Here is a 13,184-nt window from a genome sequence, read left to right on the forward strand (position 1 = left end):
GTCAGAAGGTGTGTCAAGGATGTTGTCATCTTATGCAAAAGGCAATGCATTTTTTGTGTATATCTGTGCACCTGTGTAGAACTTAATTCCTGTCCATACGTCTGTGAGTATACCCATAAGGAAGAAGATCTCAGCCATATTATAGGTTCATGTATATTACACACCAGTCTCCTCGCTGAGATCTGTGTTTTCAGAGGTTGCAGTACAGATTGACAAACCTGAGACCATCATTTTAGCCAGCAACTGTACTCATTTATTTGACAGTCATTTCTTGAGGACCTTCTCTGTATATTCGATAAAAATGACCTATTTTTAGCATCCGCAGATAGTGCTGAATCATAGACAAGGTCCCTGCCTAAACTAGATTCTCTCTCACTTTGCATTTTATAAGAGCAGCCAAGACTGCTATAAATTAACTTACCTGAAACTGATTTCCATTTCCTTTCCATTTTTTGGTGCATACTCATGAGCAGATAAGAAATAAAAAAGGAAAGGAGGAAGGGAAGAAAAGACCTGCTTAGCTCACAAATTAGAGAGTTCTGGGGAAAAATAAAATTGGAGCTGCTGATTTGTATTGTGGTTCCGGCCTAAGTGCAGATACTTCAGGACGCTAAGCTGCAGGGCAGTGGACCTAGTGGTGGTGGCAACATAGGGTTTTAGATTCTGACAGTACATTTTCTAGGTCTGTAATTTCTCAATATTACTAAAGTTAGTAATCTGAAAATTCTCACACGTAAACATTTCCATGGGGACATTTTAAAATAGTATCATGTCTCTTCAGTGACCCTCTATTTCTCTGACAAAATAATGAAAGTATACACAATGTTACTCCAGTTAGTTGACCACAGGGACTAGGACACTGTTTCCAAGGTGGCTGAAGACCTGCAGTTAGAAGTATGCAGGGAGCCCAGGCCTCCTGACCCAGCAGTGGACTCGCCGAGTTTTGGCTTCACTGCTGGGATAACCCCTGCGGCTACACGTGATGTTTCAGACGAAACGCATGCTGGTGGAGAAGATGGGCCACGAGGCAGTGGAGCTGGGCCACGGAGAGGCGAACATAACGGGCCTGGAGGAGAACACCCTGATCGCCAGCCTCTGCGACCTCCTGGAAAGGATATGGAGCCACGGCCTTCAGGTCAAGCAGGTAACCGTCTCAGGAGGCCCTCAGTGACATGGCCGCTGAGGAGCCCTGTCGGGAAACGTAACAAGGAGGAAAGAATATCATAAAAATTAAAGGGTATGTTTCTTTGTCTCAGGATGACTAGAAAAGAGCCCAGGCATTTTAATGCCAGAAAAAGAAAATAGAACCCATGATTAGAAGGCGGTTTGAGGCTCTTTCCTGGTAAACAGGAAAGGGTGAAACAGTGCATTCTGTGCAGAGGCTGTATCCGCCGTAGATTCCATTAAGTGCCAGCTTTCGTCACTGTCCAGCGAAAAAGCCTGTTAACCAGAGTTAACAGTTCACTATCCTTTTAAGTTATCTAGTTATTCAGGATGGGAAAATTCAAATGGCTCCTTTGCTTCTGTCTCTCTCACCCCCCTTTCTGTTATTTATTTATTTATTTCTGTTGGGTGCCTATTTCTTCGTTCCCTTTTCTCTTTCTCCTCTTGCCCCAATTGCCATTCCATATATTCAAACATATTTTGCATATGGATGTACACAAATACATTCTGTGCTGCTAGAGCCTTTTAATACCGTGGTTACTGGTGTTGGCTAGTAGAGACAGCCTTAAATATATACAGCTAGGTAACAACCAAACTGAAGTCAAAAATCTGTGTGCCTCCGCTCTGGCCTCTTGCTTAGTAGCTGCTGCTCGCCAGGCTGTTGCCAGTCTTCTCCGTGAAGCGAAGAATGACCCTTGTTACACTTGGAGTGATGCGCTCAGAATGTCCTCCACCTGGGAATGGATGAGCTTGGTTCTCCAGACTTCAAAATGACCGTTTCAACGTGAATGGTTTTGATGCAAAATTATTTTTTTTTATGAATTATTTCTTATAAAATGAAAAATTTTTTTTATACCTTGTACTTTCAGGGGAAGTCGGCTTTGTGGTCACATTTAATTCAGTTTCAGGACAGAGAAGAGAAACAAGAGCACCTTGCAGAATCACCAGGTAAGAGGTCATTGATTTGATTGTTTCTGCAGAAGTGGCAGCATTGGACCATGTGAAGAATCAGTACTGTATAGCTTTGTCTCTGCCTCTCTCTCAAGCTGAAACTTACCCCATCTTATCCGAGTGGGGTAAAGTAGAGGGAGCAATATTGTCAACTAGCTGTGAGACCAGGGAAAAGTCACCTGACCTTTCTGATCTTCAGTATCCTCATTCACAAGACAGGAATAGTAGTAGTAGGTATGCCAAGCCTGTAATGTTGATCAGATGAAGAAAAATATCAGTTTCTGGCCATGGCCACTATCTGTGTGGACTTTTCTCCAAGGACCTCCGTCCGTTTCCTCCCACATCCCAAAGGTGTGCACATGAGGGGAATTGGCGTGTCTCAGTTGTCCCAGTGTGAGCGTGTGCGGTGGTGAGCGCGCCTGCGATGGAAGGGCGTCCTGCCCAGGCCGGGCTCCCGCCTCACCCCCTGAGCTGCTGGGGTGGGCTCCAGCCCCCTGCGGCCCTCAGCTAGAATGGGCGGATTGGAAAATCACCTTGCTTCTTTTTATTCATCTTCCCGAAATCACATATATTTCAATGTTTAATATTAGAAACGTTTTTGGATCTTTATTTAGAAGTTTGGTAATATTTTTTTGACCAGAAATATGCTCCAAGTATTTAATGCTTTATAGCCTGCGATAAAATGGATTTTGTTATACATGATTTTGCTTAAAGTCACAGTTTCTAAGAACTTGTCAATGTTAAATGAGGACTTACTGGGTATACATTCCTCTCACCAGTATTATGGTGAAATGTATACTGATTTTTTTTCTGAAAGAAAAGTTGTATAATCATCATTAATCTTTCAGGGAAAATAAGGTGCTTATATGTCTCCAAAATCTTCAAGAGTCAAATTTCTTCTTCATTTTATAATAGGACATCTTATGTTAGAAGTGTCATACTTCTTTAGCTTATTAGAGTTATGTAAGGTCCCTAGATGTTCTACCTATTTTGTATTTTTCACAAGGAGCTTGATTTTCTTTATGTAAAATAGCCATCTGTTTCACAAAAAGTAGAAGTAACAGTGGAAAGCCTAGTAGAGATAAAATGTTTTATGCTGAATTTGGAAAACTTTTCTAAAATTACGGATTTTTTAAGACATTCAGAAATGTAAAAAAAAAAAAAATTAACTCATAAGCCAACCACCAGCTTAAGAAATAAAGGATTGCAAATATGACTGAAGCACTCTATTTCCATCCCCCTTGCTGCTGCTAGAGCGCAGTGCTACCCAAAATGTGATGCCTTTTGTTGGAAACTTAGTTTTTAAATGTATCCAATGAAACAGCTAGGAATGTGAATTGATACTAAATTGTCCTGTAGCCCTTCTAAACAGTATGTTATGGTTCTAATGTCTCAAAATGTAACTATATTTATAAAGACTGAGATCAAGGTCTGTTGAAAACGTAACAATGCATTGGCATGTGCTCTGAAACTATCTCTGACATTCTGTTCATAGAAAATGTTAGCTTTTCAGCCCATAAGACCATCACCAAAGTAACTTACCCTAATTAAAAAAATTCCTAGGGAAAAAAAATAGCCATTTTTAGGATGAAATGTTGGAAGCCACGCTCAGTTACAGCAAGGAGGCGGAAGCCTCGGCCTCCGGTGCACGAGGCACGTGAGCGTGCCCGGCTGGAAGAGTCAGCCGCGCTGGGCCACACCGGCAGCCCCGGGGCTTGGGCTGGTCGAGTGTTGGGTGGTTGAGCTGAAGACAGGACACCCAGCTGTTTCCTCTGGCCTTCAGTCAGTCTGTAGTGGGACCAGCGAAACTCTGAAGTCAAGACTGCGAAATACCAAAGGTGTCCAAGCCCCGTGCAGTCACTGTGCTCCACTGTCAAGTGTTGAAGGGCTAATGAGACAAACATGAACATAAGCTAAATATTCCACTGGCCCCCAGTAGGATAAATATAAGCCATGCAGCTTTTGAAATCAACTTATTGTCTGTTTGCAGAGATGGGTTTTATAAATATTGCTCTAACACTTTTGATGATTCAGCCCATGAAATTAGGATTTAAAAATAAAACAGTGTGAAATATGTATAAAAACATCAGTTTAAAAATAAAATATTTCATTCTTGAGAAACAATGTATTCTACTTATACAGAAATGAACAGTTCGTTGACTTTTCTGCTTTTATATCTGGGTAGTTTGTTTTGTTTTTTGAAAAAATGCCTTCTATTTGCCAACTGTTAAGCTTCCTAATTAATGGCAGTAAACAGACTGCATTTTCACACTGAGAGACCCTCCGAGCTGTTAGAGGGTCCCAGTGGGTGTGGGTGTGAACAGTGGTCTGAGAACATGGAGCCAGGATGAGACCAGATCGTTCCTGTTCCTTCCGGAGGCAGCACTGTCAGGAATCAGAGACCCTGTCACGCTGTAAAGGTTACAGCAGAACGGAAAGGTCTCTCTCGGCGAGGGGACCATGGCAGGGTAGACTATCTTAATTTTTTTAATAGACTTTATATTTTAGAGTAGCTCCTGGCTCACAGCAATAATGAGCGGCTGATAGACTTCCCACACACCCTCGACTCCCACTGAAGAGCCTCCCCCATCATCTGCATCTCCCACCAAAGCGGTTCATTTCTCCCTATCCCCCCTTTTCTTTGAGGGGGATAAAGGGAGAGAAACGTTGATGTGAGAGAGAAACATCAATTGCCTTCTGTACACACCCCTTCCAGGGTCCAAACCCACAACCCAGGCATGTGCTCTGACCCGGAATCAAACTGGCGACCTTTCAGTTTGCAGGACAATGCCCAACCCACGGAGCCACAGCTGCTGGGCAAAGTGATACATTTCTTACTGTTGATGAACATACAATGATACATCATCACCCAAAGTTCTTAGTTTACATTAGGTTTCGTTCTTGAGGTTGAACTATGAGTTTAGACAAATGTATAACAACATGTAGCCACCATTATACTATCATTCAGAGTAGTTTCACTGTCCTGAGACTCCTCTGTGCTCTGCGTGTTCATCTCTCCCTCTCCCATAACCCCTTGCATCCATCTTTTTAGTGTCTCCATAGTTTTGTCTTATCAAGAATGTCATACAGCGTACAGCCTTCCTAGATTGGCTTCTTGCACTTAGCAATATGCATTTAAGTTTCCCCTATGTCTTTTAGACAACCTTAATTTTGACTTAGTCAAATTTTGACCAAGTCCCTCCCTGTACATTGTAGTTTGAAGTCCTACAGAGAAAGGATCTCAGAATGTATTGGATCCTAAGAAAAGGAGACTGTTCTTGACATTTCTTGACATATCACCCAAAGTTTCTACTTTTAAAAATGTTGACCAGCTTAGACATAGGTGTTGTTCTTAAGCCTTGCATCCTCGGACAAGGTTCCACTAAACTTTAAATGGATTTTAAAATTAATTGGCAAGGGGTAGGGTAGGATGCAGAACAGGGAGGGAATACTGCTTTTAAGTGGTTATTCTGGATCCAGCCCAAGAGTTTTGAGTCATTCTTCAATAATCTGATTTTAATCAAAAGTTTCCTATTAATTACTTACCTCCCTATGGACTGTAGATGGTTCTGTAGAAATAATACACAGCCCTGCCCTCTGCGCACTTGCCACCTAAACAGTAGCACTGATTCAGGCAGACACACAAAAGGAGTTCTTGTGGCAATGTATCAGTCCACAAGGGTTTTACTGAAGGAGAAAGTGGCCTTTTGCATTTAAGTATATTGAATTAAGAAACCGTAATAGGTGTATGCAGTCATAGGGGCATGCATTTAAATTATGAATTTCTCTTCTGCAGTAGATTCCATGGAAACCTTAGACTGTAGATCTGTAGATTAAAAGTATGACTTGACTTCTTAACTCATATCTGCCTTCCACTCACAGCCTTCTAAACTGTTCCCTCCAAAGTCACTAATAAACTATTGTATTAGTTTCCTGGGGTAACTGTAATAAAGTATTACAAACTGAGTGGCTCAAACAACAGAAATGTGCTGTCTCACAGTTCTGGAGGCAAGAAGTCCAAAATCAAGGCGTTATCAGGGGTACTTCCTTCTGAAGGTTTTGAAGGAGAACCTGTCCCATGCCTCTCTGCCCCTAGCTTCTGGTAGACTCAAGAATTGCATGGCCAGTACCTGGCCTTTTCCCTGGTCTTCACTTGTCCTTTTCTCCACACATATCTGTCCCTATGTCCAAATTTCCCCTCTTCATAAGGACATGAGTCACATTGGATTAGGGCCCATCGCAATGACCTCAGCCTAACTTGATCATCTACGAAGATCCTATTTCCAAAAAGGTTAGATCCATAGGTACTGGCGGTTAGGACTTCAGCACCCTCTTGGGGGACATAATTCAAATCGGAACAGCTGTTGTCGCCTCCGGCAACGTCATCACCCAGCTGGCCCATTAGCAGATTATTCACAGATCTCTGCCTGCAGCCCTAGTCCCTAGACATCCACGTTTGATGGCCCACTGGGGCCTCAGACCCAGCCTGTCCTAAATCAGGCTCATCATCTCAGCACCTCGCCCCCCGTCCCTCTCAGGCCTTCTCTCTCCATCTTATTTAAAGGCATCAGCCCCCTTCTCTCAGTCGAGTTGAGAAGCCAGAAAGTCATCTGCAATGTCACGGACGCCCCCCGGACATGCCATCAGGACACCCTGCCCCTTAACCTCTTTGAGCCCCAGTTTCTTCATCTGCAAAATTAAGATTAAAAATTTAAAAGGAAAGTTATAATTAGATAGAATAGTATATGTTCAGACATTCTATATCCATACTTACTATTGTTTTTGACTCCTGAGTCTTGCTTACCCTTGACATCTGGCCGATATTAAGTCCTGTGTTTTCTGCTACTGTGTATGTTTCTTCTTTGTTCTCACCGGCTGCCACTGTCCTCGTTCATCCACACACTGGCCTCTTGAGTAATTTCTAGCTCATCTCTTTTGTTTCATTTACACCATCACACTATCACTCTAGTTAATAACTAAAAAGTCCCAGGAACATATCATTTTTTTCCCCCAAAATCCGTCTCCCCTCTTTAGGATTTCTATAAATTTCTAACTTGTCCTTTAAGGTCCTGCCATCTGGCCCTAAGCAGTCTCATCGTCCTCAGTGCATACTTGTTGGGCATGTGTGTTTGTGGGGCCTCTGCTAGGCCCCCTGGGTATTCTAAGAATAGGATGCAGCCGAGCTCAAGAGACATAGACGAGTACTATCATAGTAACAGAAATATTAAATTATGGTAAGTTTATGATAGATGTTTAGTTTCTCAGGTCCTGTTGGAGAGAGGGAATAGCGCCTAATAGTGTTCTTAGGGCAGAGAGAATGTTCAGGAAAGATTGCACACCGAGGCAAAATTAAAGCTGAAAAGTTTATCAAAGACTTATTTTGTGCCAGGAGAGCACTCTTCTAAGTGCTTTACATCTATTTGAATAAGGTAGATATTGGTACTGTTCCCAATTTGCAGATGAGGAAACAGATCATAGAGAGTTTAAATCATTCTCCTGAAGTCAGTGAGCTGTTAAATTCTCTCTGTAAGGTTGGAGAAAGCCATGTTTGTAACCATGAAGCTGTACTGCTCTCAATCTAAAGTGACAAATAGGCTATAAACAAGGAGAAGTATACAGAATGCTAAAAGATAAGCTAAAGACTATCAGATTGCATGGAGACATGGAAGAGTACATCACGTGATTAAGGAGCCTAGATTAGAGATGGGTGGCTACAATACAGGGTCCCACAATAAGATTCTCAGAACATGTGTAGGCCTGTGGATGCTCTTATTGTGGATGCTTTTCTAAATGTCAGAATCCTCTTCTACTAAGTCTGTCACTTGTTCTCTGCTCCCGGAGGCATGATTCCTCCTTGTTGTCATGTCTCTCCCCAGCCGCCTCCCTGATTATGGCTTCATCTCCTTTCTCTGGCCTCATGATCTTTTTTTTCTCTCTTAACCTATTTCTCACCACTCGCGTGGCCCTCTTTCATGCTGTCTAATCACGTGGAGTGTATTTTACTTTCTTTCCTAACAGAGAAATGTGCTTTCACTAGTAACACACTTAAGTACTGATAGGCTCAGACAGGAAGACTAACACAGCACAGTCTTTGGAACAATTTCCTCAGGTCTTTTACCGCCTGGATATCATGATGAACCAGTGTTTTCAATGGGTCCCAAAACTGCCTTAACAAATGGCCTGTTTACCACCCACCTGGTGGAGAAGGCCCTCAAAAGACCTGCCTGTAGGTTGGCCTGGCCACATTTCTTCTGCCAGGGCAGCCCCCTCAGGATTCATTTATGCCTGCCAAGTCTCAGCCCGGCCTCTTTCACCAAGTGCCAAAATGTGGACGCTTCACTGCAATCGTCAAATAGATTGGTGTTCTGATATTAGATTCTAGCCCCCCAAAGTCAGATAGGTCTAAAATCTGAGAAAATACAATTTGATATACAGCAAAACTCACATCCTAAATTCTAATGTTGTCAGCGTACAGTGTCCCTTGAACAACTTGGGGGTTAAGGGCACCATCCCCGCCAATGTAGTCAAAAATCCACATATAACTTTATTCCCCCAAAACTCAACTACTAATTAATAAGTAGCCTAGCATTGACTGGAAGCCTTACCAGCAACAAAAACAGTTGATTAATACATATTTGGTATGCTGTATATATTATATACCATATTCTTACCGTAAAGTATGCTAGAGAAAAGAGTTATTAAGAAAATCATAAGAAAGGAAAATGCATTTACAGTATACTATACTGTATTCAATTTTACTTTTAGGCATCTATTTACAAGATGAATCATCTCTCAGTACCTACATCACTATCATCATGTGATACAAAACACTGTAGATATTGTACATATTAATACATTAGACATTTAAAATGAAAAGATAACATGAAAAGCAAATTCATATTTATTTTCCGGTATAATGATCCATGCATTGATAATGAAGCAACACTCTGATTGCCTTATGGTAGCTTAATGTAATTAGCATGATTGCTTCACAGTAGTAAGGAACTTTGCAAAAATTTTTCCAGTATATTTATTGGAGAAAATCCACGTATAAATACACATGCAGTTCAAACCCATGTTGTTAACTGTATTTGCTAAGTGTGGGGTCACAATTTTGTCTTCACTTGCAGATGGGAAGATAGAAATAAAAGTAGAAAACTCCACTACATCTCACTTAAAGTGAGATTGAGCACTCCAGCTACATTACATTAGCAAATAATCAGTTGCTTTAGCCATTGATATATAAGTAATTTTTCCTTCTTTAATAAATATTAGCTATTCAGGTTTCATAAGAGACTCATGGACATTATATTTCTAAATGTTCATTTAGATTTTACATGATATAATAGTATAGTTCAGATCCTGATCTTTGAGGTAGAAACTTAGCTCAAACTCTTAGATTTTTCTTTTTAAGCACTCTTCAGAAAACAGTATATCCTCACTCAATATTATTGATAGGTTCTGTGTCTTCAAGCAAAACGACATATAATGAAACCAATGTTACCACAGACTAATTGATATAAACTAGTTAGGTTCTTATGGTATCTCATTAATGTTATAAAGACGCAACGCTATTTGAAGTCCTGCTATATAGGGAAATTGTGCGATTGCAATTTGTGAGCCCAGAGGTGATTCGCATGCTCATTGGCTTAATTTATAGACATTGCTTTCATGTAATTATCCAGTTCAATTGGAGTGACTAACTTTAGAAAATGACTGACCCTTACGGCCAGAATTTGCACACATTGCATTATTTGCTAAGTGGGCTTTTATGATTCATTTTAAATAGACAAGCATAGCCCCAGATTAACTAGAAAGAAAATAGCTGGTTTACGGTATTAATAAAGTAGCAACATTTGGGGAAAAGAATCTGAGCTTTTCTTTTGGTTTCAAAATTTGTTCTGATCAAAGTAATTTTGAAATATTTACAGAATGTGAACCATATAGATTTTTTTTTCTTACTGTTAGTTTTCTAATACTTTGCTGATATTTTTCTACATAGTTGCCCTCGGACCAGAAAGAAGAAAATCTGACTCAGGAGTTATGTTGCCAACCCTCAGGGTCTCCCTTATCCAAGACATGAGGTATCTGTTATGTGTGCTAGCATATGTTGACAACTTCGAAGTAGTAATGGCTTTCACTGCATTGCTCAAATGATTTTGGCTATGTGTACTTTTTGCTTACGTACTCTTTTTTTTTTTACAGTTCTTTTATTAAAAAAACACTTTATTGAGATATTCACATGCATACAATTCACCCATTATAATTATATGTAATTCAGTGGCTTTTTCTATATATTCAAAGTTTTGCATATATTGCAATATAAACAGAGCATTTTCATCACACAAAGAAGAAACTCCATACCCACTAACAGTCACATCATTCACCACACTCCCCACTCCAGGCAACCACTGATCCACTCTCTGTCTCTAAAGATTTGCTTATTCTGGGCACTTTTTATGAATACAGAATCATACAATATTGGTTTTCTGTGATGGGCTTTCCTGGCTTAGCATATGTTTTTAAAGATCATTCATAGTTATAGCATATATCTTAATTACCTATTAATATTCTGTTGTATGGATATACCACATTTATATATCTATTCATTAGTTAATGGGCATTCAAGTTGTTTCCAATTTTGGCTATTATGAATAATGCTATGAATGTGTGCAAACAAGTTTTTGTGGGGGGGGTTTTAATTAATTTATTTATTTTTTCAAATACATTTGTCTCTGCCTACCCCCCACCACTTTCCCTTGCCTCCTCCCTCCCTCCCTCCCTCAACTCTTCCCCTTTGGTTTTGTCCATGAGTCCTTGCTATATGTTCCTTGACTTTCCCCTTCCCTTCCTTTTCCCTGCCCCGCCTCCCTCCTTCCCTCTTGTCTCTGTTGGTTTCTTTTCCTTTCAGTGTTGCTGGTCTTATTTTCCATGCATCTTTGTATTGTTAGTTAGGTTCCACTTGCTTATGTCTTAAAAAAACATTTTTGTAACCTTGTTTATTTTACTTTCATACTATTATATTTTTCCTGACAGTAAGTCCAAAGGGAAAACACAGCTGAGAATAATTTAAAGCATCCCTAAATTATTTTATACTTTCTTTTGTTCAGTGGGTTTTTTTTTTTTTTTAAGATTTTATTTAGTTTTTAGAGAGAGGGGAAGGGAGGGAGAAAGAGAGGGAGAGAGACGTTGATCAGTTGCCTCTCACACGTCACCAACCAGGGATCTGGCCCACAACCCAGGCATGTGCCCTGACCAGGAATCAAACCTGTGACCTTTCAGTTTGTGGCACAACGCTCAACTCACTGAGCCGCACCAGTCAGGGCTTTTTGTTCAGTGTTTTAAAAGCTCCTTAAATACCTGCTACCCACAGACACAGTTCAAAAAAAATATTCTGCAAATAATGACAGGTTACTTGGCAGAAAAAGTAATGTCAAGTAGATTTAATTTGAAGCAAATGCAAATCTGAGAATTACCACTTGCTATTACTGGTCTTAGAAGTCATTAGAAGACATCAGGATATCTAAAAAGATTTATTGGCCCTTACTAATGTGGCTCGGTAGATTGGGCATCATCCTGCAAACCAAAAGGTTGCGTGTTTGATTCTGGTCAGGGCACAGGCCTGGGTTGCGGGCCAGGGCCCTGGTTGGGGACGTGCAAGAGGCAACCAACTGATTGATGTTTCTCTCCCTCTCTCTCTCCCTCCCTTTCCCTCTCTAAAAATAAACAAATAAATAAATAAAATTTATTGACTGAGGAAGGCAGAGGCTTTTTTCTTTTGGACATTTTAGGTTCAATACTTAGTCGACTCTTTAAATATATGGATTTAAAGTGAATGTGCTAACACCTGAAACTTTTATGGTTTATTGTTTATTAATATCAAGATATTAATTGTTAATGTTTATTTGATTTGTAAGATATTGCAGCTGAGCAGCATAACTTTTATGAGTCGCAGCATAGTGTAGTGGTAACACATCCTGGCTTCATCACTTACTAGCTGTGTGACCTCAGGCAGTTTTTGTAACTTCTCTTTGCCTCAGTTTCTCCTCTCTCAAATAGAGATTTAAAAAGTTATAGCATTGTGCCTTGGCTGGTGTGGCTCAGTGGATTGAGCGCTGGCTTGCGAACCAAAGGGTTGCCGGTTCAGTTCCCAGTCAGGGTACATGCCTGGGTTGTGGGCCAGATCCCCAGTGCGGGGCATGTGAGAGACAACCACACATTGATGTTTCTCTCCCTGTCTTTCTCCCTCCTTCCCCTCTGTCTAAAAACAAATAAATAAAATCTTTAGGAGAAAAAAAAAAAGTTACAGGATTGTCATGAGAATTAAATGAATTAGTCTATTACTGTTAAAAGTTTCAAGAAGTACTTGACTCATAGTAAGAGTTCAGTAAATGTTTTTTGTTATTTGAATCAGTTTATATATTTATATCATAAATGTCATTATTTCTTGGTAGATGCGATATATTTGTCCTTGTGTGGCTTATGATGCCTTTTGATGGTCAGCATAAAAGGAATATTTGTAACTATGAGGGGAAAATAATCTCCAACCTTTTTAACAGAAGCATAAAGAAAGTTTGGTTATATAAGATGTTAACATTAAGGGAATCTGGGTATACAATACTCTATACTGCTTTTGCAACATTTTAATAAGTAAATTATTTCAAAATAAGACTTTTTAATCAGGCTTGGTACAAAGTAAATATCTAAGGGCTGTTACTATAATAAATATGCAAGAGTAGATAACTTATAATTATCTAGGGATAGTTAGGTACAATTCCTGGTCCAACTACTACTTATTCCACTGAATGTCAGGTAAATGGGCTGTGACCTTCTAGCCTAAGCCCCTAAAATTTCTCAACCTGGATCCCATCATGGTCCTCACACTTCTGCGCCTGCCTTACTGTAATTTATCCTCCCCATGGGTAATATGCAATCTTAGCTTAAGTCCAGATTGCTTGCCCTGGCTGGCAGGAGTGGGTGGGTGCACATCACCCTAAATATAGTTTTGTGTAATCTTGGATAATCTGTATTGGTTCAGGACACTCAACTAAAATATCGATGTCCTGTGA

General features: G+C 40.2%; 1 protein-coding gene across 3 annotated transcripts in view; it reads left to right on the top strand.

Moving 5' to 3' along the window:
- The window catches only part of DENND5B (DENN domain containing 5B), a 166,366-nt gene that overhangs the window by 120,804 nt on the left and 32,378 nt on the right, over positions 1-13,184 (top strand). For all 3 annotated transcript variants that reach the window (XM_054591280.1, XM_054591278.1, XM_054591279.1), the window contains 3 exons: positions 992-1,144; positions 2,034-2,112; positions 10,118-10,199. In XM_054591280.1, coding sequence (XP_054447255.1) covers positions 992-1,144; positions 2,034-2,112; positions 10,118-10,199 — 314 coding nt within the window. The remainder of the gene's footprint in view (positions 1-991; positions 1,145-2,033; positions 2,113-10,117; positions 10,200-13,184) is intronic.

This window comes from Pteronotus mesoamericanus, unplaced genomic scaffold (genome assembly GCF_021234165.1).
Source record: "Pteronotus mesoamericanus isolate MK-2021 breed Mesoamerican mustached bat unplaced genomic scaffold, CSHL_Meso_final scaffold_21, whole genome shotgun sequence".
In the NCBI taxonomy this organism is placed as follows: domain Eukaryota; kingdom Metazoa; phylum Chordata; class Mammalia; order Chiroptera; family Mormoopidae; genus Pteronotus; species Pteronotus mesoamericanus.